Below are 23,089 nucleotides of genomic sequence, written 5' to 3' on the forward strand. Positions count from 1 at the left end.
AGGTTTGGCCACTAAATGTTGTCCTTGCCAGCAATGACCATATCCCCTGCATTAATGATGTTAGTTGAAAGAGGATAATTGAACTGAAGTCTCACTGCTCTTCTTCAGATGACTATGTGCAGGCTTAAAAAGTGTAGTTCTCTTGAATTGGACTCTCATCCTGGTGTGTAGATACCTCAAGGCTGACAATACCACCAGGGAACATTGGTTTGCTTGCTTCCTCAGGATAGTTATTATAGTGATCTTACGCTGGCAGTCATGATCCCAGAGACAGCTCAGTGGTTGTGGTGTGTTATTATAGTGGGATGGAGGCATTTGGTGGAGAGAATTGCGATAGAAATGACAAGATTGGTCAGCTTATCACCTACATTTCCTGGAAAGGAGGCAGACAATTGGGAGGACTGGAACAGTGGCTGACAGTAGGCCTTAAGATTTATTTATAAGCTGGGAGTAGACTTCCTGAACTTCTTCGCTCTGTGATAAGATAAACTTCAAACTTGCCTTTCAGGTATCAGTCTTCAGAAGTCACTGGGGCATGTTGAATGATTGGCAATTCAATTTCACAAATAGGTCTAAAACCAGCTGAGACCCCTGATTTAGATATGCATAAGATTTAACAGTGAACTGATTATGAGTTGACTTATAGGTCAGGAGCTAAAGGAGTCACTTGGGTTTCACTGAAATGTCAGCATAGATCATAGTCGATGGTCTCTTCTAAATTTGTCTGAATCTGGAATGTATTGACCTTGACACGAGAGGAGCAGGTTGATGCTTTTATGGAAGCTAGAACATATCAGCAGTAAATGACAATTACATCTTTAGTTCAATGTTATTAATTTCTGTAATTAGATTAAAGTGCTGACAAATTTGCTGCAGCTGAGGAGGAGCTGAAATGAGGAGGAATTTCTTTGGCCAGAGGATGGTGAATCTGTGGAATTCATTGCCACAGAATGCTGTGGAGACCAAGCCATTGAGTGTCTTTAACTCAGAGATAAATAAGGCCTTGATTGTTAAGGGATCAAAGATTATGGAGAGAATGCAGGAGAATGGGGCTGAGAAACATATCAACCATGATCAATTGGTGGAGCAGACCTGATGGGCCAAATGGCCTAATTCTGCTCTTAAATCTTCTGGCCTAGATATTTAATTACATAACGGTTGAAAGTCAAAGGCAGGAAATTATCCAGTTCCAAAATCAAAACCTCAAAATAGGGCAATCTCAGTTGGGCAACACTGGAGCAATCAGATGAAATATTAACATTCCCAGGGCGTTATTAAGGTATCCTGAGGCCCCGTGCAACAAGATCATTTGGACAGTATCTGCAAACAACTCAGCTCTGTGCAATTTCAAGCACAGGACTGCACCATTTGCTGCATTCATTAAAACAGACACACAACAAAAAAGAGAAACAATAAAATAGCCATTGTATGTTTTAGGGGCTCTGAGGTTTAGAAGTATTTACTTCTGGATTTAAAGTCCCAAATTCTTAGTTAATGATACTCTGTTGTGGTTGACTTAGCATCGTACAAGCAATGAGAACTTTTGAATCAAGTGGAATTTAATAAGCAAGATAATGTTTAAGGTGGAGAGGGGAAAGATTTAAAAAGGACCACGTTTTCATGCAGAGGGTGGTGCATGTATGGAATGAGCGGTCAAAGAAAGTGTTGGAAGCTGGTACAATTATAACATTGAAAAGGCATTTCGATGGGTACATTAATGGGAAGGGTTAGTGGAATATGGGCCAAATGCTGGCAAATGGGACTAGATTAATTTAGGATATCCGGTCAGCATGGATGAGTTGGACCAAAGGGTTTATTTCCGTGCTGTTTAACTCTGACTCTATAACTCTATGATAACGAGGTTGAGATACCTGCATATGAACCATTGTTGGTATTTCTGAACCTCGTCTGTCTCCGTTTCTGGCATCAGTAACTTTACCTTCTTCCTTTATTTTGAAAGAAACAGATGAAGAGAAGAAAAAGAATACATGCTTTAAAAATTGTGAAATATTATGTTCCATTCCTTGTCGCTCACTCCTCAATCCAAGTTACTACCACAGTTTTGGTATGACACCAAACTATGTTATCTTCATTGAGCAGCCATTTAAACTGAACATTCTTAAAATGATGACAGCTTCCTTCAAAGGACTGAACTGGGCCAGCTGTCTGGGATGGTACCCGGATGACAAGGTATTCTTACATTTGACCAAGCTTCAACTTCAAATGAAATTTTTGGACAGTGCATCACTCTTGATAAAGATGAACTTGCAGTAACTTGCTTTGTGTTTAGGTGAGCAGATTTTAAGTAGTACTGTGGGTTATTGCCCGTTCAGTTTTTCATTTTGAATATGGGGCAAAAGTTTCTCACATACAGGGGTTTCGCTATAAAGCATTAGTTGCATTTCAGCGCAACGTTGCGTTATAGAAAATTACGCGATAGTACAGCACAGTACAGGCCGTTTGGCCCATGATGTTGTGCTGAACTTTTACCCTAAACCTAAGGTCTACCTAACCTCCACCGCTACCTTATACTATCATCCATATGCCTAATAGCCGCTTAAACGTCCCTAATGAGGCCAACTCCACTACCCTCTCCAGCAATGCATTCCACGCCCCTATCGATCTCTGAGTAAAGAACCTACCTCTGATGTCTCCCCGCTATCTACCTCCTTTCACTTTAAAACTGTGTCTCCTCGTAAAAGCTACCTCCACCCGAGGCAAAAGTCTCTGGCTGTCTATTCTATCTATACATTACATGATCATTACATACACCTCTATCATGTCACCTCTCATCCTTCATCATTCTAAAGAGAAAAGCCCTAGCTCTCATAACCTTTCCTCGTAAGACCTTCCCTCCATTCCAGGCAACATCTGGTAAATCTCCTCTGCACCTCTTCTAATGCTTCCACATCTTTCCTGTAATGAGGTGACCAGAACTGGACACAGTATTCCAGATGTGGCCAAACCAGGCTTTTGTATAGCTGGAGCATAACTTCATGGCTCTTGAACTCAATCCCTTGATTAATGAAAGCTAATACACCAAAGCCTTCTTAACATCTCTATCCACCTGGGTGGAAGCTTTCAGGGAACTGTGAACATGAACCCCAAGATCCCTCTGCTCTTCCACACTGCGAAGAATCTTTCCGTTAACCCTGTACTTTGCTTTCAAGTTTGACCTTCCAAAATGAATGACCTCACACTTTTCAGGCTTAAATTCCATCTGTCACTTCTCAGCCCAGCTCTGCATTCTGTCAATGTCCCTTTGTAAACTGGAACAGCCCTCCGCACTGTCCACACCGTGACCCACCTTCGTATTGTCTGCGAACTTGCTAATCCACGCTTCCACTCCTTCATCCAAATCATTTACAAAAATCACAAATAGAAGAGGAGCCAGAACAGATCTTGGTGGTACACTACTCGTAACTGAGCACCATGTTGCATATTTTCCGTCCACTACCACCCTTTGTCTTCTAAGGGTCAGCCGATACTGAATCCAATCTGCCACATTTCCCCCTATCCCATGCCTCCTTACCTTCTACGTGAGCCTACCACGGAGGACCATATCAAACACCTTACTTAAATCCATGTATATCACATCCACTGCTCCACCTTCATCCACATGTTTGGTCACCTCTTCAAAGAATTCAATAAGGTTTGTGAGGCATGATCTACCCCTCACAAATCCATGCTGACTATCACGAATCAAACTGTGCCTTTCCAAGTGATCATAAATCCTGTCTGTCAGAGCCCTTTCCAATAATTTGCCCACCACTGACGTAAGACTAACTGGCCTGTAATTTCCAGGGTTATCCTTGTTCCCTTTTTTGAACAAGGGAATGACATTTGCCTTTTTCTGATGTTCCGGCACTATACCCATGGACAGTGGGGGAGAAAAGATCATTGCCTGTGATCTCTTCCCTCGCTTCCCATAGAGTCCTTGGATAAATTCCATTAGGCTCGGGAGACTTATCTATCTTCAACTTCCTCAGAATTCCTTGCACATCTTCTTTACTAACATCAACTTCCTCTAACCTACCTGCCTGTTTCACAACGTCCTCCTCTACAACTAGGTCTCCCTCAGTTGTGAATACCAAAGAAAAGTATTCATTAAGGACCTCTCCTATCTCTTTAGGCTCTGTGCACAAATTCCCTTTCCAATCCTTGATCAGCCCTACCCTTTCTCTGGTCATCATCCTCTTGTTCTGCACATACATGTAAAAAGCCTGGGAATTTTCCTTGATCCTATCTGCCAAGGTTTTCTCATGCCCCTTTATAACTCTCCTAAGCCCTTTCTTCAGCACTTTCCTAGATAACTTGTATCCCTCTGGAGCCTTTTCCATTCCCCTTTTCCTAAATGTTACATAAACCTCCTTCTTCGTCTTAACCAGTCGTTTGAACTCTTTCGAGAACCATGGCTCCTGCACTCGACCGCCTCTTCCCTGCCTGCTAAGAACAAACGTATTGAGCACACAGTGTGCATTCCTTAAACAATCTGCACATTTCTGTGGTGCTCTTCCCTGACAGCATCTGTTCCCAATTTATTTTACCCAGTTCTTGCCTAACTGAGATGTTGGGAACTGCAGATGCTGGAGAATCTGAGATAGCAAAGTATAGAGCTGGATGAACGCAGCAGGCCAAGCAGCATCTTAGGAGCACTAAAATGCTGCTTGGTCTACTGTGCTCATCCAGCTCTACACTTAGTTACAATTCAGTTAGGCAAGATAACAAACCTTCCCCCAGGTGTAAACTTTACCCTGCTGTATGGACCTATCCTTAACCATCTCTATTCTAAAAGTAAGAGTTATGAGCGCTACCGCCAAAATACTCTCCTACCAACAGGTCTAACACTTAGCACGGTTCATTGCCAAGCACCAAATCCAAAGTGGCCTGTCCTCGTGTTGGTCTATCTACGTACTGTGTCAGGAATCCTTCCTGAACGCACTGGACAAAATCTGCTCCATCTAAACTATTACAACTAAAATGTTTCCAATCAATATTTGGAAAGTTGAAGTCACCCGTGACTACAACCCTGTGACTTCTGCACCTTTCCAGTATCCACCTCCCAATCCGCTCCTCTACTTGTGATATTACATTAGTTTGGACTATTAGCTCAAGTACCAAATGTGGGATTGAATTCTAAAACTTGTAATTCAGAGACGTGAGTGCTGCCAGTTGAGGAACAGCAGAATTTCAATTTATATTTCTTGAGTTCACTATAATATGAATTCTGTTTTTCAGACTTACATTCATATCATTGACAGAAGAACAAAGAAACCTTTAACAGGAAAGTTCTACACAGATGCACTTGTGGTTTACCATCATGTCAATGCTTATGAGGAGGACAATCATGTGGTCATCGATATTATTGCCTACAATAACAACAGTTTATATGAAATGTTCTATTTAGAAAACTTGACTTTGCAAAACAGGGAATTTGAAATAAAATGCAAAACCTTCAGTCTTCCAACTTGCAGAAGATTTGTAATTCCTTTGGATCATGCCAAGGTAAAAGCTTTGCCATTGGTCTGCAACAAATTAAGATTGTGCAGTGAACTCGGTAATAATTCATTCAGACTGTGTTCTCAGTGATAATGAGTTGGTCATTCTCCGTAACAACTGAGGCACTGCTGGGATTGTCTGACCCAGAGCGAGAATTAGTGTTGTAGGGGCAGAAAGTATGCAAACCATACCCCTTGTTTTCACTTAAATTTGGTGAACAAGTTTCCCATCCAGTCGTGTTGACAAAAAGTGGCCTGTCTATTTTCTGGGCATCATCTCCAGAAGCCTGGGGACCCTGCAGCCTTCCAAGCTCAAAATTGGGTTCAGTAGCTTTCGGGCCTGATGTGTCCCGTGTTCTTCCCTCAACCCCTACAACCAGTTCTTGTTCTCACAAAGTCTGCTATTACACACTGCCGTGATTAGCCACTAACGTTCTCCATATAAAGTTATTCAGTCTCCTAGCCAGGCCCTGACCCACTCCTTTGCCTGTCCGACTGCCTATCTCCCTTTCCGCACTCTATTCCCACCTACCATTTAGTCCTCACCCCCTCCCACTACCCTGTCTTCTGTGTATAAATGAACGTTTTCTTAGATACCATCAGTTCTAAGGAAGGGTCACTCAACCTGAAACTTTCACTCTGATTTCTCTCCACAGATGCGGAAGACCTGCTGAGCTTTTCCAGCAATTTCTGTTTTTGTCTCTGCTTTACAACAACCACCATTCTTTCAGTTTTTATCTCCAGAAGCCTATAAATTGTTCCAGTGATTATGAAGTGAGTTTGTGATCAGGTTATATCTCTCTTTTGAGCACTCCGTTGTGCGATACCAGAAGGATAAAATTGCTTTTGAGCTTGTTCTCATTCCAACTCCAGAAGGATCCTAATGAGTCAACAATAATTGGTGCTCAGGCCTCATAGAGTAAGTTTGCAGACATCTTCTCTGAAAGGAGATGTTGGTTTCAGCTTTCTATTTTGCTAGCAGCAACCTTCAGGTAAATTGTACAAGATAAGAGATTGGAGAAGAGGAGCGCTTGTGCTCCTTCTGATTCCACAGGTAAATTTTACCTTAAAAACAGAATCATAAAACGTAACTTGTGGACTATGATGGCCATTAAATAAACCTGAAATAGAAGTGCCCAAGTGCCTGTGTTGAGAATTAGTGCTTAATTTTTTAAAAAGTCTCATAAATGAGCTTAGTTCCTAATTTACAAACTTAAGGCACCTTAATACCTATTTAAGACGTCTGCCTGGGATGTTAAAGAAAGGATCCCATGAATTTTACTGGGGAGTCTATGCCTATTGAGGTTGGGTGCAGACCCTTAACTGTTAAACTGATATTGGACAGGAGTATAAGTCCTTCAAGCATAAATAATGACAAGTAATATTTGACTCTTCCCTTTATCTTGCATGTAACTTTGAATCACTTGTCTTAATTGAGCAGATGTAAAGATCAGGTTTGAAGGGGGAATAGGACTAGAGCCTAATGAGACAGCTGGAAGGAATGGGATGGTGTGGCATGACAGGGCTGGTGTGCCTGGATAGGGATTTAAATAAAGACTGTTCCAATAAAATTACTCATTGACTGTAAGATTTTGTAGATCTCAACTGGTATATTTTTGATTTCTTTTGCCCATTAAATTTATTGAAAAGGAAACTGGGGAGAGCATGTGCCCAAGTTCCCAATTTGCGTATCTGTCTGATGAAGCTTCATGCTGGGAGTACACACATATCAACTTACCCAAATGGTTCCAAATGTTTAAAGGATTTAGTTGGTGAGAAAACTGGAAATACTGGAAATCTAAAGTAATATTAGAACGTGCTGGAGAACTCAGCAGGTTGAGCAGCATCTGTGGAGAGAGAAACAAGGTTAATGCTTCACGTTTGACATGACTTCTTCAGATCCGTAAACCTAATACTCGTGCAGTTTGAGTGGAGAAAGCCGATGCCCTGAGGGACATGATAAAGAAGGTATGATGTTTGACTCCTGATGTGTGTGGGGTGAATCACTCTCAGCTATTGTAACAGTAGGCTGGTGGACCAGGCCATAGTGATGCTGCTGTAGTAAGTGAAAAGCTCGTGATTACCAATCTGTGACCCACAACTGGAAATTGTATTGTGTGGACAGAAGGTGATCACACTTTCCTAGCATATTGATGTTTACAATTCAGCCTGTTCTGTGGTATGTTAATCTGAACGAATTAATATACCTTTAGAATTGAGCCTCTGAGGAGAAAATGGGAAGAAAAGTCTTTTTAAAATGCTTTCTCTCCCTTTACAGACCACAGAGTTGGGCAGTAATGTTTGCACTCTTGGGAACACAACAGCATATGCACTGAAGGAAAAAGATGGATCCGTTTACTGCAAGCCTGAAGTGTTATTTGAAGGTAACATCAATAATTTGTAATTACATAGTGCCTTCAATGAGCTCTTGTGGCGTAGTAGTAGTGTCCCTACTTCTGAGCTGGAAGACCTGGGTTCAAGTCCCTCATGCTTCAGAGATGTGTTATAACATAACTGGCTCAGTAGAAAATATCCTTAGTACCTTCTGTATAGTCAAAGTAAGTAGCCATAGTCTTAACAGACCATTAGTGGTGATTTGACCTGAGAGCCACTACACCCCAGATAAAGTCACAGGTTGAGAAGGAGTGTCCTTCATGGTAACCTCAGCTAATGCGGCAATTGAACCCACACTGTGGGCATCACACTGCTTTGCAAATCAACCATTCAGCCAAACAAGCTAAACCAACTCCCTTCTGTATAGTACAGTCTTCTAAAGCATTTCACAACAATTTAATTAATACAGATATCAATAACATGCTCACAGAGATAGCTTTTAAGGAGAATGTTAAAGGTGGAAAGTGAGTTAGGAAAATGGACGATTGTGGCAAGAGGATTCCAGAGTTTGGGCCTTGGCAGCAAAAAGCCACCCTCCAGTAATGGAATGGTTAAAATTGGGACCCGAGAGACCAAAACTGGAGGAGTGTGGAGATCTTAAAGGGCTGACGAAGATTACAGAGACAGGGAAGAGCAATCCGCGGAAAGATTTGCAATTAAAGATGAGAGTTTTAAACTGGGCTGGGCCAGTGACACTAGGGTAATGAGTGATTGGAAATTGCTGTGAACTCTAATATGGACACCAGTGGTTTTGGAAGGTAGGAGTCTGTCTGGAAATGTTTTTGAATGGTGGAATTAATATCAAGCAAAAGCATTGAGGAGACTTTCAGCAGCAGATGAGTTAGAGGCTGTAACAAAGTCAGTTGAAATTACTGGTGTGAAAATGAGCACTCGTCATGACAGTACAGATATGTGCTCAGAAACTCACCTTGAGATCAAACACTGCAGTAGGTTTGCTAGCTGTCTGGTTTAATCTCAGATAATTGCCAGAGAGAAGGATGACTAAAGATCTGGAAATAATGGCTTCAGTCATTCCAGTATTTTAATGGGAGAAAACTTCTGCTCATTCAGTACCGGTTGTAGTACAAGCAGTATGACAATTTAGCAACTGTAGACAGGTCAAGAATAGCAGTTGTGAGTTGGCATTAGATGTCATCTGTGTTTTTGTGGAACCTAACATGCTTTCAGATGAGTTTGGTGCAGGAAAGCACGTAAATGATGATGGGATGACTTACAGATGCTTGGGGGACACCAGAGCCAATAGGAGAGCAATATGAAGAGAAACTATTGCAGATGCTTCTCTGATTAAAATGGACAATGGAGGAGAAGCACCAGAGGAGGATAATGTGGTCAAGCATGCTGTAAATCAAGAGGGGTGTGGAGGAACAGTTTATCATAGTCACATAGAATGTCATTTGGGATTTTGATAACAACCATTTTGTTACCTAGTAAGTTAATTTCAGTAAAAGTGACCTAAAATATTATGGACCTGAAATTTCTTAATGTTATTCCTCTCCTTATGAATCTTACAATAATTTGCACATAACCACAAGTAAGAGAAAATAGTGCTAATTAAACCTTGGGTTTCTACACAAATGGTTAATAACTTATACTGAGCCAGATTTTCCAAGTGGCAATAGTCATCAGATTGCTGCTGTGCTTATAAATACCCCGACTTGACACTAAACTCCAAATTTTTTACTAGAGTGATAAAGAGAATGGCAGCAACATGAATAAAAAGAATGTTGCGAGATTTAATTTCTCTCATGCTAACCCAAATGCGCAGTTATGAGCTGGCAGTTTTACAAGGAGCTGTTGTATTTGCTGCACAGTTTCACCCTCACCATAAATGGCAGATCCAGTTAAATATCAATATCATCAAGATAATCTAAGTGAGAATGTTTTAACCTTGAGCCTTTTTAAAACTTCAGCACAAAATCCAGACAGACTGCTTTATGGCTGTTCATCATAACTGCTGGTACAGGTGACATTATTCATTGAAGTATAAGTGGATTGTTCCAATGTCTCAGCTTTGTCCTAATCAGCACCAATACAGAAAATGAGTGACAATCAGTGACTGATACTCAGAGTTATTTGCTGCTTATCATTGTAAAAATGATAATACATTGGATAAATGCACGTTCTTTTATGTGCATTCTCAGCATTCTAGATGTTACTGAAGAAAGATAGAACATTGAAGGCACATGAGAGGGAAAGAATCATCATTATTAATGGCCTGGATTTTTGTAGAGTCACGGAGACTGCCTGAACTTCCAAAAATGGCTGGTGGGACCCGGATACGGAGTCCAACCTGTTTAAAACAGATCCTGTCTTTTCCGGTAGTTGAAAGGGAATGGACACTTCCAGGAAACCTAAACTCAGCAGGCTGATATGTTCTCAGTGCTGAGCTCAAATAGATCCCTGTCTACAACAGCCATAATCCACAGTTTGTGAGATATAAATTTTAGTGTAAATGCTTTTGAAGTTGGAAATAATCTTGTTGAAATGTCAAATTTTGAAGTTATTTAGTATCCAAAACTTTAAAATTTAAAAAAAAAAGCCTGACTGTCTTATGAGACATTCAGCCAAAATGCCGACAGAGTAGGATGCTTCAACTGGAGCTCCCCCGCTCCTTCTATTTCTTTCTCGTTTTCTCCCACTTTGGTCTCTTGGTGAGCCTGGGCCTGGTCTCTCAACAGCATGGTGGCTCGTAGCCTGGTCTCCCAATGGCTTGTGGCATGTCCTGGGCCTGGTCTCTTGGCAGCGTGGTGGCTCTCAGCCTGGTCTCTCTGTACCTTCTGTTGGGGGTAGTCCCAGACCTGGTCTCTCGGGGGCACATGGCGGCTGTCAGCCTGGTCTCCCAGTGGCTTGTAGTGGGTACCGGGCCTATTCTCTTGACGATGTGGTGGCTCTCGGTCTGACCCCTGGGCAGTATGTCGTCTGGTCTCTCGGTGGCTCATGGCAGAGTCCTGGCTCGGCATGCGAATGGATCCTGCCTGGGCATGTTCCCGAGGCACGGGGGAGATCAGAGAGGTGGCAGTTTCAGCAGCAGTGAGATTATCTGTGCCAGTGGCATTGAGAACAGACAGCAGAGCATGATAAGCGGGGGACTCATCAAAGGCTGTTGAACTTTTAACTTATTCCTTTATTTTTCTAATTTAAGCTACGAAAGACTTTAATATAAACCTTTATCTATTTCTTTATTTTTCTACTCTTCTGTGAAGTAATGCTTAACTTTTTAACTGTTATTTCTCTTACTCCTTGGTACTTTAGCTTTGTTTGTACACAAGTACTTTGGTACTTAAGATGATGCCATGTGTGGTGAAATTACGCACTTTTCACTATACTTCTATACTTGAGTACACATGACAATAAAATTTAAAAATTAAAATCCAATTCAAAAGATCTCCTCTTGTAGCTCCCAGACTTGTGTTTCTCAACCTACGATTATCTCAGTAAGGTTCTCTAAGTTCACAGTCTGATTGCCAGCCCAAAGAAGTAATTAAGGTATTAGCTGTCTTTGGTGTGGCGTTGTTCGATGGAATTTGTTTGTTTTTGTAAAGGGATTGAGCACATGAAGAAATGTAAAAGTGTTAAATAAGCTTTCATGAAAGGTTTTTCTTTAAATCAAAGCGAGGGTTGTCATTGGTATTTAGGCCTTCCTGCTATTTCATCCTAATATGGCTGCTGAGGTCTGCCCATGGTGAATATTGTGTGAAATTGGCACATTTGATGTGAGAGGTAATGATGGTGAGTGGACTGGCAAGAGTTGGCAGTAACAACCTGAGTTGGTATGGAGGCTAGAGAGACCATAAGGACAGGTGGGTCACAGGTTGACATAGAGAGTTTGAGGGCAGGGGAAATGAATTGTGATGGGATGGGCAGTGGGTGGGGATGGGATGGGGTTGAGATGTAGATAACTGTTAGAGGCACTAAACCAAACCTAACAGCTCAGGTGAACAAAGTGTGGAGCTGGATGAATACAGCAGACCAAGCAGCATCTCAGGAGCACAAAAGCTGACATTTCGGGCCTAGACCCTTCATCAGAGAGGGGGATGGGGAGAGGGTTCTGGAATAAATAAGGAGAGAGGGGGAGGCGGACCGAAGATGGAGAGAAAACAAGAAAGGTAGAGAGAAGAATATAGGTGGAGAGGTAGGAAGGGGATAGGTTAGTCCAGGGAAGATGGACAGGTCAAGGAGGTGGGATGAGGTGGTAGGTAGGAAATGGAGGTGCGGCTTGAGGTGGGAGGAAGGGATGGGTGAGAGGAAGAACAGGTTAGGGAAGCAGAGACAGGCTGGGCTGGTTTTGGGATGCAGTAGGGGAAGGGGAGATTTTGAAGCTTGTGAAGTCCACATTGATACCATTGGGCTGCAGGGTTCCCAAGCGGAATATGAGTTGCTGTTCCTACAACCTTCGGGTGGCATCATTGTGGCACTGCAGGAGGCCCATGATGGACATGTCATCTGAGGAATGGGAGGGGGAGTTGAAGTGGTTCGCGACTGTGAGGTGCAGTTGTTTGTTACGAACCGAGTGGAGGTGTTCTGCAAAGCAGTCCCTAAGCCTCCGCTTGGTTTCCCCAATGTAGAGGAAGCCACACCGGGTGCAATGGATACAATATACCACATTGGCAGATGTGCAGGTGAACATTTATTTGATATGGAAGGCCATCCTGGGGCCTGGGATGGGGGTGAGGGAGGAGGTGTGGGGGCAAGTGTAGCACTTCCTGCGGTTGCAGGGGAAAGTGCCGGGTGTGGTGGGGTTGGAGGGGATTGTGGAGCGGACAAGGGAGTCGCGGAGAGAGTGGTCTCTCCGGAAGGCAGACAAGGGTGGGGATGGAAAAATGGCTTGGGTAGTGGGGTTGGATTGTAGATGGCGGAAGTGTCGGAGGATGATACGTTGTATCCGGAGGTTGGTAGGGTGGTATGTGAGGACGAGGGGGATCCTCTGGGGGCGGTTGTGGCGGGGGCGGGGTGTGAGGGATGTGTTGCGGGAAATGCGGAAGATGCGGTCAAGGGCGTTCTCGACCACTGCGGGGGGAAAGTTGCGGTCCTGGAAGAACATGGACATCTGGGATGTGCGGGAGTGGGATGTTTCATCCGGGAGCAGAGGCGGAGGAATAGGGAATGGAATTTTTACAGGAGGGTGGGTGGGAGGAGGTGTATTGTAGGTGGCTGTGGGAGTCAGTGGGCTTGAAATGGACATCGGTTTCTAGCTGGTTACCTGAGATGGAGACTGAGAGGTCCAGGAAGGTGAGGAATGTGTTGGAGATGGCCCAGGTGAACTTGAGGTTGGGGTGGAAGGTGTTGGTGAAGTGCATGAACTGTTCGAGCTCCTCTGGGGAGCAAGAGGTGGCGCCGATACAGTCATCAATGTAAAGGAGGAAGAGGTGGGGTTTGGGGCCTGTGTAGGTGCGGAAGAGGGACTGTTCCACGTAACCTACAAAGAGGCAGGCATAGCTTGGGCCCATGCGGGTACCCATGGCCACACCCTTTGTCTGTAGGAAGTGGGATCACAAAACCAGCCCAGCTCGTCCCCTCCCCCCCACTGCATCCCAAAACCAGCACAGCCTGTCTCTGCTTCCCTAACCTCTTCTTCCTCTCACCCATCCCTTCCTCCCACCTCAAGCTGCACCTCCATTTCCTACCTACCACCTCATCCCACCTCCTTGACCTGTCCATCTTCCCTGGACTGACCTATCCCCTCCCTACCTCCCCACCTGTACTGTCCTCTCTACCTATCTTGTTTTCTCTCCATCTTCAGTCTGCCTTCCCCTCTCTCCCTATTTATTCCAGTCCCCTCTCCCCATCCCCCTCTCTGATGAAGGGTCTCGGCCTAAAACGTCAGCTTTTGTGCTCCTGAGATGCTGCTTGGCCTGCTGTGTTCATCCAGCTCCACACTTTGTTATCTTGGATTCTCCAGCATCTGCAGCTCCCATTATCACTAATAGCTCAGGTAGGCTTTATAAATAGGCCATCTCAGAATTCCACCTTGTGGCTGCTTCTCATCTGAAACCATTCTGTATCTTTCAGACAGTTGAACTCCCTCCCCTCCCTCCTGAACAAAGATCCTTCCAATCAGGATGTTTCTCCTGATGCAGACACAGCAACTCAGGAAACCATCTCAGGAGTAAAAATCTGGGCCCAACGTAATTCCTAGTAGGCAGTTAGAGAGTACAGATGAGGTAATACCCTCTTCCTCAAGCACAAACTTTTCTAAATAACGTTACAAATTATACTTTGCTGTTCATATATCTGTATAAGGATGTATAAACATTATGTAGATTCATATTTGAATTAGTTAACCATGAAAAGTCAAAATAAATTAATTTGACACTTTACTTTTCCCCCTAGGAATAGAACTACCTCGAATAAATTATGATTACAACGGCACCAAGTACAGATATATTTACGCGTCCAAGGTTCAGTGGCGACCAATTCCAACAAAGGTAGAATATTACACTTGCAGGGCCAGGCACCCAGCTCACAGTTTGGAGCAGGCTACAGCTCAAGGTTGTTTGTTTGCTGTCTGAGTGCTCACCCACTTTGCGCCCAACCGTGTGCACAAAGCATCCCTGTCTTGCCTTGCTTTGCTCAGCTGTTCTGTGGTATTGACCATCAGATAGGACTACATACTCCTGTACTGCCTTGTTATTTTGTGCAGAAACAAAGCCAGAGATCTTGACATGGTTGTTTGCGGTCATCAGGGAAAAAGTGAGATACTCTTCAGCCAGGGGCTCCTGGTACATTGAGTCTTGATACATTGGACACAGTCAGTTGGCTACTCAATTTAGTCAGGGTCAAGATCTCCCCTGTAAGGGACAAGGAGGCAAATGGCACTCACCACCCTCCTTGGCTCTTTCTGCATTATTGTGAGCTGTTTTCTTGTGGAGTGAGGGAACGGGACCTATTAAAAGAAGATAAAAGTGTATGGTGCTGCTGTGAGTGTTGTAGAAGGTGGAGAAAGGGTAGTGAGGTGTCCCAAGGGATTGACTAAAGCAGCACAGATGGCAGTATGATCATGTTGTGGAATTAGGTGGGTGAGAGTGAGGAACAATGCTGCATGCACTAGTGAGAGTGGTAAATCATTGACCTTGTTGGGAGGTGGGTACAATAGCAGAGATATTAGAGTCACTTTAAGGTAAGGGAGAGAAGTTGGCATCACTTACCTTGATGGGACAAAGGAAGTCAGTGACCTTCTTTCTATTCTGCTGGACATTCATCCAGATAACTAAGATTACATTAACCCAGGCTGCTGTGCTTTGGTGTTGTGGTCTCCTGTGGCAGTCCTGAAGGAATGAGACGTCCCTCTTCTGCATCACACCCTCCATCAGGACCTCCAGGTATATGTCTGCAAAGCGGGTTAGCAAATTGCCTTTATTATCCATATCTGAGCAAATGTCAGGAATTGTGTCAATCCACTCCAGACTGACAGAGCCTGCTCAGATACACAACGAGCATTTCATTGTGGGGCCAGTGACATCATGCTTATCTATTCTGGGATATCCAGGCAGTGGTGGATTCTACTGGCTATGGCTTGTGATGGAATCAGGCTAGCGTTGGATGTGAGGGGTGATTAAGGATGGGATAGGTAGTTAATGAGGAACGCTTAATAAAATAGCACAGGAAAACTCTCTCCGGCTCACAAAGAGAAACCTACCATGAAACTCAACAGAACTGCCTCAGGCAAAAAATCTTAGGTTTTAGCCCATTTATTTGGCGGTCTCGTGAAGTGAGTACTTCTTTTGTATTGGCAGTACATAGAAAGGAAATACCTGGATGAGATGCCCATAATAAGTTTCATAAATAGCTGAATTTTAATACTTCAATGCTTAATTTCATGCAGCGTAAAATTTTTGCCACTGAATTACACTGTCAACCATTGAGCCTGTTTACCATAAGAAAACTCTCATGATTTCTGCCTTTGAGTGTAAAACGAATTTTGGTCTAGTTCACAAGGTTGTAAAATGTACCAGAATGATGAGTGCCAAGCAGATTTTGTATCTAACTCACTGATGTGACATTGACTAGTTACTAGTGGTGTACCGCAAGGGTCGGTGTTGGGTCCACTGCTGTTTGTCATTTTTATAAATGACCTGGATGAGGGCGTAGAAGGATGGGTTAGTAAATTTGCAGACAACACTCAGGTCGGTGGAGTTGTGGATATTGACGAAGGATGCTGTAGGCTGCAGAGAGACATAGATAAGCTGCAGAGCTGGGCTGAAATGTGGCAAAATGGAGTTTAATGCAGGCAAGTGTGAGGTGATGCACTTTGGTAGGAGTAACCAGAAGGCAAAGTACAGGGCTAATGGTAAGATTCTTAGCAGTGTAGATAAGCAGAGAGATCTCGGTGTCCATGTACGCAGATCCTTGAAAGTTGCCACCCAGGTTGACAGGGCTGTCAAGAAGGCATACAGTGTTTTTAGCTTTTATTAATAGAGGGATCGAGTTCCGGAACCAAGAGGTTATGGTGAAGCTGTACAAAACTCTGGTGCGGCCGCATTTGGAGTATTGTGTACAGTTCTGGTCCACGCATTATAAGAAGGATGTGGAAGCTTTGGAAAGGGTGCAGAGGAGATTTACTAGGATGTTGCCTGGTATGGAGGGAAGGTCTTATGAGGAAAGGCTGAGGGACTTGAGGCTGTTTTCATTAGAGAGAAGAAGGTTGAGAGGTGACTTAATTGAAACATATAAAATAATCAGAGGGTTAGACAGGGTGGATAGGGAGAGCCTTTTTCCTAGGATGGTGACGGCGAGCACGAGGGGGCATAGCTTTAAATTGAGGGGTGAAAGATATAGGACAGATGTCAGAGGTAGTTTCTTTACTCAGAGAGTAGTAAGGGAGTGGAACGCTTTGCCTGCAACGGTAGTAGATTTGCCAACTTTAGGTACATTTAAGTCGTCATTGGATAAGCATATGGATGTACATGGAATAGTGTAGGTTAGATGGGCTTGAAATCGGAATGACAGGTTGGCACAACATCGAGGGCCCAAGGGCCTGTACAGTGCTGTAATGTTCTATGTTTATGTTCTATTTCACGATTTATAGTTTTGGTACTACACTGGTGAGAAATGGAAATTGTTTCTAGATCAAATTTAAAGGTAGAGGTTCAAATAGAGGCCCTAGCAGACACCTTCATTATCGCTGGAGCCCAGACAGTGTGTCATTTCCTCATGTCCCAGATGTCCATCTTTTCCCCACATGACCCTCACAGAATCCTGTACCTATGCTCATGCTGACAGCTCAAGTGGTGTCTGATTCTTCAGGGGCTGGCAACTGTAGTGAGTGTAATGACGTCGACCAGCTGGACCCCACAGAATATGAGTCCCCTGACTGGAGCTGTTAAACTGGTCCAATCAGGGAGCCCTGGTTGATAGATAAAAAGGGGGAGAGTTGGACATACTGCCAGTCTGACAGCCGACTCTGAAAAGGCAGTATTAAAATCAAGAACTGTTGATGTGTAAGTAAAGGGTAACCCACTGACAGGATACCGGCCTCTGTTATTTCCGCAGCCATTCCCTGCCCACTTTCTCCATGACGAACAAAAACTAGTGCATCACTGTCTTTAAAATTGGCAAGTTATTTAGTTCTAGTTACTTGTTACTCTCCCACAAATATAAATATAATGAATCTGTAATCTTTTCTGGGAAAAGATTAATGGCCTAAATTGTCTGATGATGGGACGAATGTTTTAGATTTAGATTTATTGTCACATGTTTAGGAAAAATACAGGGTTTCACATGTTAAACGCATGTCATCATGCTGCAGCACCATCTCGAAATGCTGAATATAATGCAAGATTTTACTGTTCATCCTTCTCTCTTCTCCCTGTTCCTCCTTTGCTACTCCTCCGGATGCTGCTTAACATTGGTCGGGTTCACCGTAATGGGTTCCGGGGTCTCAGTTATGGGCATGCCCCATTGTTGCTGCCGCTGCCACCCCCTCCCCCCTCTGAGCTAGAGCTGTGAGCCTGGTCTCCTACCTCCTGTTCCCCTTACCTCACTCCTTCAGACGTGTGCTCTCTCAAAAGTTCTTTAGATGCAAGAAATGACATTGCTTTCTTGGTACTGTTGCATTTTAAGGATCTGTGTCTTTTTAGGGTCGGGGTGAGTGCAGGGAGGGAAAGTTAAACCTTTATTATGCAATGCTCATTCCACATCCTTGCATCAGGTATTAGCAAATTGTGACAGGGATATATGCGAATATGTACTTGATCAAGTCCAATTGCACTCCATCAGTACATTTTCTTTTCTGTTTTGCTGATATTTTGCAGTATGCTCGATCCATTTGGAATGGAACTTGAGTTGTTAGGGCTATATTTCCTTCTCTACATGGATGTAAACATACATTATGTATATATATGTATACTTTTTAAAATCATCTTCCAGATAATTAAATGTGATATTCAGACCAGAAGCTGCCTTGAGTGGAGAGAAGATCATTGCTGGCCAGCAGAACCAGTGTTTGTCAAACTTCCTGATGGCAAAGATGAGGATGATGGTAAGGGTTTCTTAACCAAAAGCAACTGAACAATGATAACAGTTAATACAAGTGCTAGAACAGGTTTCAAGAGAAGTTTTGAAAAGGAAAACCTCAAATGAGAATGTGGTTGATACACGATAAATACATGCGAACACGATTTGAAATTAAACCAGGGAGGTAAGTGCCAGAGAGTGGACTTTTCAAATAATACATTTTAAACTGAATTATCTTTTGTTAGAGCAAATTACTGCAGATTCTGGAATCTGTATTGAAACCACAAAATGCTGAAGGTTACATCCAGTCATGCAGCAGCCATGGAGAGAAAGCAAGCTAACATTTCGAGTCTAGATTATTCTTCATTAGAGATCTAATGAAGCACCTTCTAGACTCAAAACATTAACTTGCTTTCTCCCTGTGGATGCTGCCTGACCTGCTGTAATCTCCAGCATTTTTTTTTATTTTTAATAGCTATTGTTGGACACTGTCCATTTTTGGACAGTGTTGAAGATAGAAACAGCAGGGATATTCAGAATGTCACTGGGAAATGGCTAAAGCTAAAGTGGGTAGTTTAATTGTCTTAGTCCTTTCTTGAAAAACCAGTAGATGAAAATATGCTGGGAACAATGTACCTTCCTGCACCAACTTTTAGGCAAGTCTTTGAAAGAGGCAGGAATGTGTTCAACTGTGCAAAGGTGCTTCAAAGCTAATGTGGGAGCACAGATACAATGCTCGTAGGGAACCATGCAGAGGGCACAACAGTTCCAGTTACTCAGACATTTAGAGGTCTAACCAATGATTCTTGAAGCAACTGCTGGAGACCGTTCCCAGAAGATACATTTTGAAGGTTATGAACATATTCTGGTGGAGCCAGGAACGACATCTGGCCTACTGCCAGCGTATATTCCATTCCCACCCTCTGTTTAACTGGCAGCTCTCAGAAATGGGACATCGATTCCACGCCTTGAGGTCCAATGGGAGATTCCCTGTAGGCCTTGAGAGTTCAGGTGGCAGCCTGTTAAGGCTTGCTTGTCCCAACTGCACTGCCAGGCATGGCCATGGCCAAGTTTTCATCAGTTCTGTAGTTGGTGGATCGGCTTCTTGCTGCAACCATTGAATTCCACCCAATTGCTCTCTTTCTCTCTCCACTGATACTGTCAGATCTCAGTCTTCCAGTTTTATTTATGCATCGCACAGATATAACGTCAACTGAACCCATTTCACACTAACATAAAATTCGACAGTTTTATTTTAAATATCATTAGATGTGCAGAAAGCTAAATCGTACGTTTGAAATACATTTTTCAGGTGTCATACTTTCTTCCATCGTTTCTACTGATGCCAAGAAATCTTCATTTTTACTTATTCTTGATGCAAAGACTTTCAAAGAACTTGGTCGTGCTTCAGTCAGTGCTGATTTGCATCTTGATCTGCATGGTATATTCATTCCTGAAGAGGAGTTACAAGCAAAAAAACAATGTGCGGACTTTGGAGGAGCTGATTACAACTGATTTTTTTTCACGGAAAATAAAACTCCCTGGGGACAGATTGTAAAAGCAAGAAACCTCTGGCCCTCACAAGTTGCTCGGACTATGTTTTCTGTGGGTTTCTAGAATTAAATCCCAGTGGAAATTGGAACCTGCAGAGTGCAACAGTCAAGAGAATTATCTGATAGAATTTCTTAATCAAGGATGGGTTCACTGATCAAAGTACAACCCGTTGAGTTAGATTAAAGATCAAAAATGGTCTTGCATCATCATGGAGTTGTGGAATAGATTTGAGGTCAATTGCTACATTAAAAATGAGACTAAATTGATATTTGCAAAGGACAAAGATTAGAGTTATTTGTGAAATTAAAGCACTAAATTGTGAAATAAAGAACAATTGTTGATAAGGGCTTTAGTAGGGAATCAACTGCTCTTATAGAATCTTAGAATTTTATGGTACAAAAGAAGGCCATTCAACCCAATGCCTCTGTACTGGCTCCCAAAAGTGCTACCCAGCTAGTCCCATTCTCTAGTACTCTGTCCTTTTAAATTCTTCACTTTCAACTATATATCCAGCTCTCTTTTGAAACCTCCTGCGGAATCTGCCTCCACCACTTCCACAAGGCAGTGTACTCCACATCTGAAAAACTATCTGCGTAGAGAAGTTTTTCCTGTTCTCACTCCTAGTTTTCTTGTTGTCCGTCTTGAAATTGTGACCCCCAATTACTGACATGCTAACTAATGGAAACAGAATGTCTTTCTTTACCCTGTCAAAATTGTTCATAATTTGATCTCTTCAGTAATGTCACCTCTTAATCTTCTCTGCTCCCAGGAGAATAAGACCATTTTCTTTCATGTCTCCTTATATCAAAAATCCCTCATCCCTGTTAGCGTAATAGTAAATCTCCTTTGAACTGTCTCCAGGGCTATAACATTCTTCCTTAAATACGAGCCCACAGCTAACACAACACTCAAAATATGGTCTGACCAATAATTTGAAGAGGTGTATCATCACTTCCTTGCTTTTATACTCTGTGTCTCTATTTATAAACCCAGGGATCCTATAAACCTCCTTCACAACTGTTTCAACCTGCCTGACCACATTCAGAGATGCATGCACATGAACCCTGAAGTTCCTCTGCTTCTGTCCTCCTCTCCAAATTGCACCAGTGTGCCTGTATTATCTCCCCATGTTTCTTCAACCAAAATGCATTACCTCACAATTATCCGCACTGAAATTCATCTGCTAGGTGTCTGCCCATTCAGCCTCCTTGTCAATGTCTTACTGAAGTCACTCAGCATCATCCTCACAATTCACTATTCTTCCTAGCCCAGTATCATCTGCAAATTTAGAGATTTTGCCTTCAACACCTATCTCCAAATCATTATATATAAATCAGCAAAAAGAAGAGTCCCAAAACCAACCCCTGGGCAACACCACTTTCAACATGTCTCGAGTCTGAGAAATTCCCATCTATAACTATCTGCTGTTTCCTATTTTTTTTGTCTCTTTTTAGTTTTTTCTTGGCCATCATAGTCCATGCAGCCAAGGACCTATCAATCCCAAACATTTATAAATTTGTAACCAATCGATCATGTGGCACTGTATCAAATCCTTTCTGAAAGTCCAAATATACAACATCTACAGCACTACCCTAATCACTGTCTCTGCCACCTTGTCAACAAATCCAAATAGAAAAGATGTTTATAGAACAATTATATCTGAATTCACCTTTGAGAAGCAGTCAGGTGAGGTGGAGTTTGAACGGTGAGGCTGCAACAATATGAAAAGTTTAAAGAAAGCTGCAAAGTGGAGAGTACAACAAGAGAAGTTAGCATTTACAGGAAACAATACAGTAAAGTTTTGATGAAAGCAAGAAATAAACTGGAAAAGGTGATGGAAAATGGATCATAAAACAATGGGCGAGAGAAAGTAGATTTGTTAAATTATAAACTTAGTGCCATTTTTCTATACTACGTGAATGTAATTTGATCTCTAGATGCAATTGACTAAGCTGTTACCAGTAATTACGCTGGATCTGCTCCGTCAGTGTCCAAATTAAGACAAAAGGTGCTGAAAGCATCTGTGATGATGGCATTTCTGTGAAAATGAAGCGATTCAAAGTCATGCCTCATAGCAGGTGCTCAACTCACCAAATGAAGTGGAATGTAATAATATAACCAGGAACGTAAATGTATTGAAATTATATTTGGAATACTGAACCATAAGTGGGACTCTCTGGGTTAATTGAGAGCTGCATTTACACAATGACATTGATCACAGTTTGCTATGTATAGTGTTTTATTATACTGCAGGTACTGTAGAGGGATCTGCAACTTCAATCTGATAGGGCATGTGCATATGTCATGCTAACTGGGGAATACGTAAAACATATCTGATCTTCTCCTGGTGATGTCGTGATAGTGCCTCAGCCAAATGATTTGAGCTGATTTTGTTTATATTTTATGACTTTGTTCAGATAGTGTGAATTCTATGGATTAACATTTAATCTGTTGTATAAAAATCATATAAAATATATAAATCATGCAAGTAGCCTAAATAGAAAATAACTCACTGGATACATTTACTGTACAGAATACATTGAGGTTTTACAAATGTCTGAAACAAATGAGAAATAAAGCACTGAATCATTAACTACCTAGTTTGTGTTGTTTGTTATGTTATAGCTGTTCATCTGCAAATTCTTGCAGCTTGAGAATTGGATGCCACCTCCCCCACAGTCACACAGCCTCCCAGTAGTGGAGAACCAAGTTCTATTTCTTGGACCCTCTAAGGAGTGTGGATAACAGGTGCAGCACCAATTGGCCAACGTCAGAGATAACCTCTACCTCTTTTCCCGAGAGTAAGTGTGTGGAGCTTGAATCCCATGAAAAAACATCACTGGGTACAGAATGGCCTAGTGGTATTATTGCTAGACTATTAATCCAGAAACCCAGATAATGTTCTGGAGGCCCAGGTTTGAATCCCACTATGGCAGATGGTGGAATTTGAATTCAATAATTTTTTTTAAAAGTCTGGAATTAAAAATCAACTGATCACTATGAAATCATTGCTGATTGTTGGGGAAAAACCATCTAGTCAACTCATGTCCTTTAGGGAAGGAAATCTGCCACCCTGACCTGGTCTGGCCTACATGTGACTCCAGCCCCACAATTGACTCTCAATTGCCCTCTGAAATGGCCAAGTTGTACCAATTGCTACAAAAAATATA

General features: G+C 42.6%; 1 protein-coding gene across 2 annotated transcripts in view; it reads left to right on the forward strand.

The window, feature by feature from the left end:
- LOC125459986 (beta,beta-carotene 15,15'-dioxygenase-like) overlaps positions 1-22,512 on the forward strand; it is a 30,736-nt gene extending 8,224 nt beyond the window's left edge. Inside the window, exons 6-11 of one of the 2 annotated variants that reach the window (XM_059651739.1) lie at positions 1,961-2,190; positions 5,239-5,505; positions 7,777-7,882; positions 14,244-14,338; positions 18,279-18,390; positions 19,678-22,512. In XM_059651739.1, the coding sequence (XP_059507722.1) occupies positions 1,961-2,190; positions 5,239-5,505; positions 7,777-7,882; positions 14,244-14,338; positions 18,279-18,390; positions 19,678-19,880 (1,013 nt within the window). In that variant the 3' untranslated portion in view covers positions 19,881-22,512. The remainder of the gene's footprint in view (positions 1-1,960; positions 2,191-5,238; positions 5,506-7,776; positions 7,883-14,243; positions 14,339-18,278; positions 18,391-19,677) is intronic. The other variant, XM_059651740.1, reaches the window with a different exon arrangement.
- The last annotated feature ends 577 nt before the right edge of the window (positions 22,513-23,089 follow it).

The sequence above is a fragment of the Stegostoma tigrinum genome, chromosome 16 (assembly GCF_030684315.1).
Source record: "Stegostoma tigrinum isolate sSteTig4 chromosome 16, sSteTig4.hap1, whole genome shotgun sequence".
In the NCBI taxonomy this organism is placed as follows: Eukaryota; Metazoa; Chordata; class Chondrichthyes; order Orectolobiformes; family Stegostomatidae; genus Stegostoma; species Stegostoma tigrinum.